Raw genomic sequence first — 279 nt, 5'->3', positions numbered from 1 at the left:
CCCGCCCGCTGCGGCCCCGGGGAGAACGCGGTCTCGGGGCGCTGCCCCAGGCTGCTGGCGCGCGGGACGCACACCGTGCGCGCTCCGGCTGCGCTCGCGGCGTCCCCGAGCGGCCCGCGCCTCACCTTCACGGAGTCCACCGGGTACATGACCGAGTGCTCCAGGATCCCGGCCATCGCTCCGGCTGTCATGTGGGTGGATACGGAGGCGCTGGTCGGCAGGTTCTCGTAGTCCTCCGGCCCGGAGGCGTCCTTGCCGCCGCCGCCATCTCGGCTGGCG

General features: G+C 75.3%; 1 protein-coding gene across 3 annotated transcripts in view; it reads right to left on the bottom strand.

The window, feature by feature from the left end:
* The window catches only part of SLC25A37 (solute carrier family 25 member 37), a 46,447-nt gene extending 46,169 nt beyond the window's left edge, over positions 1 to 278 (bottom strand). For 2 of the 3 annotated variants that reach the window (XM_021715267.1, XM_021715268.1), the window contains exon 1: positions 126 to 272. In XM_021715267.1, coding sequence (XP_021570942.1) covers positions 126 to 191 — 66 coding nt within the window. In that variant the 5' untranslated portion in view covers positions 192 to 272. Of the gene's footprint in view, positions 1 to 125 lie in introns of all 3 variants that reach the window. The other variant, XM_021715269.1, reaches the window with a different exon arrangement.
* Position 279: the final 1 nt, after the last annotated feature.

This window comes from Carlito syrichta, unplaced genomic scaffold (genome assembly GCF_000164805.1).
Source record: "Carlito syrichta isolate Samal-C Ts95f unplaced genomic scaffold, Tarsius_syrichta-2.0.1 Scaffold306946, whole genome shotgun sequence".
NCBI classification, from domain to species: Eukaryota; Metazoa; Chordata; class Mammalia; order Primates; family Tarsiidae; genus Carlito; species Carlito syrichta.
Note: the sequence above shows the minus strand (reverse complement) of the source record. Positions and strands in the feature narration are given on the sequence as shown.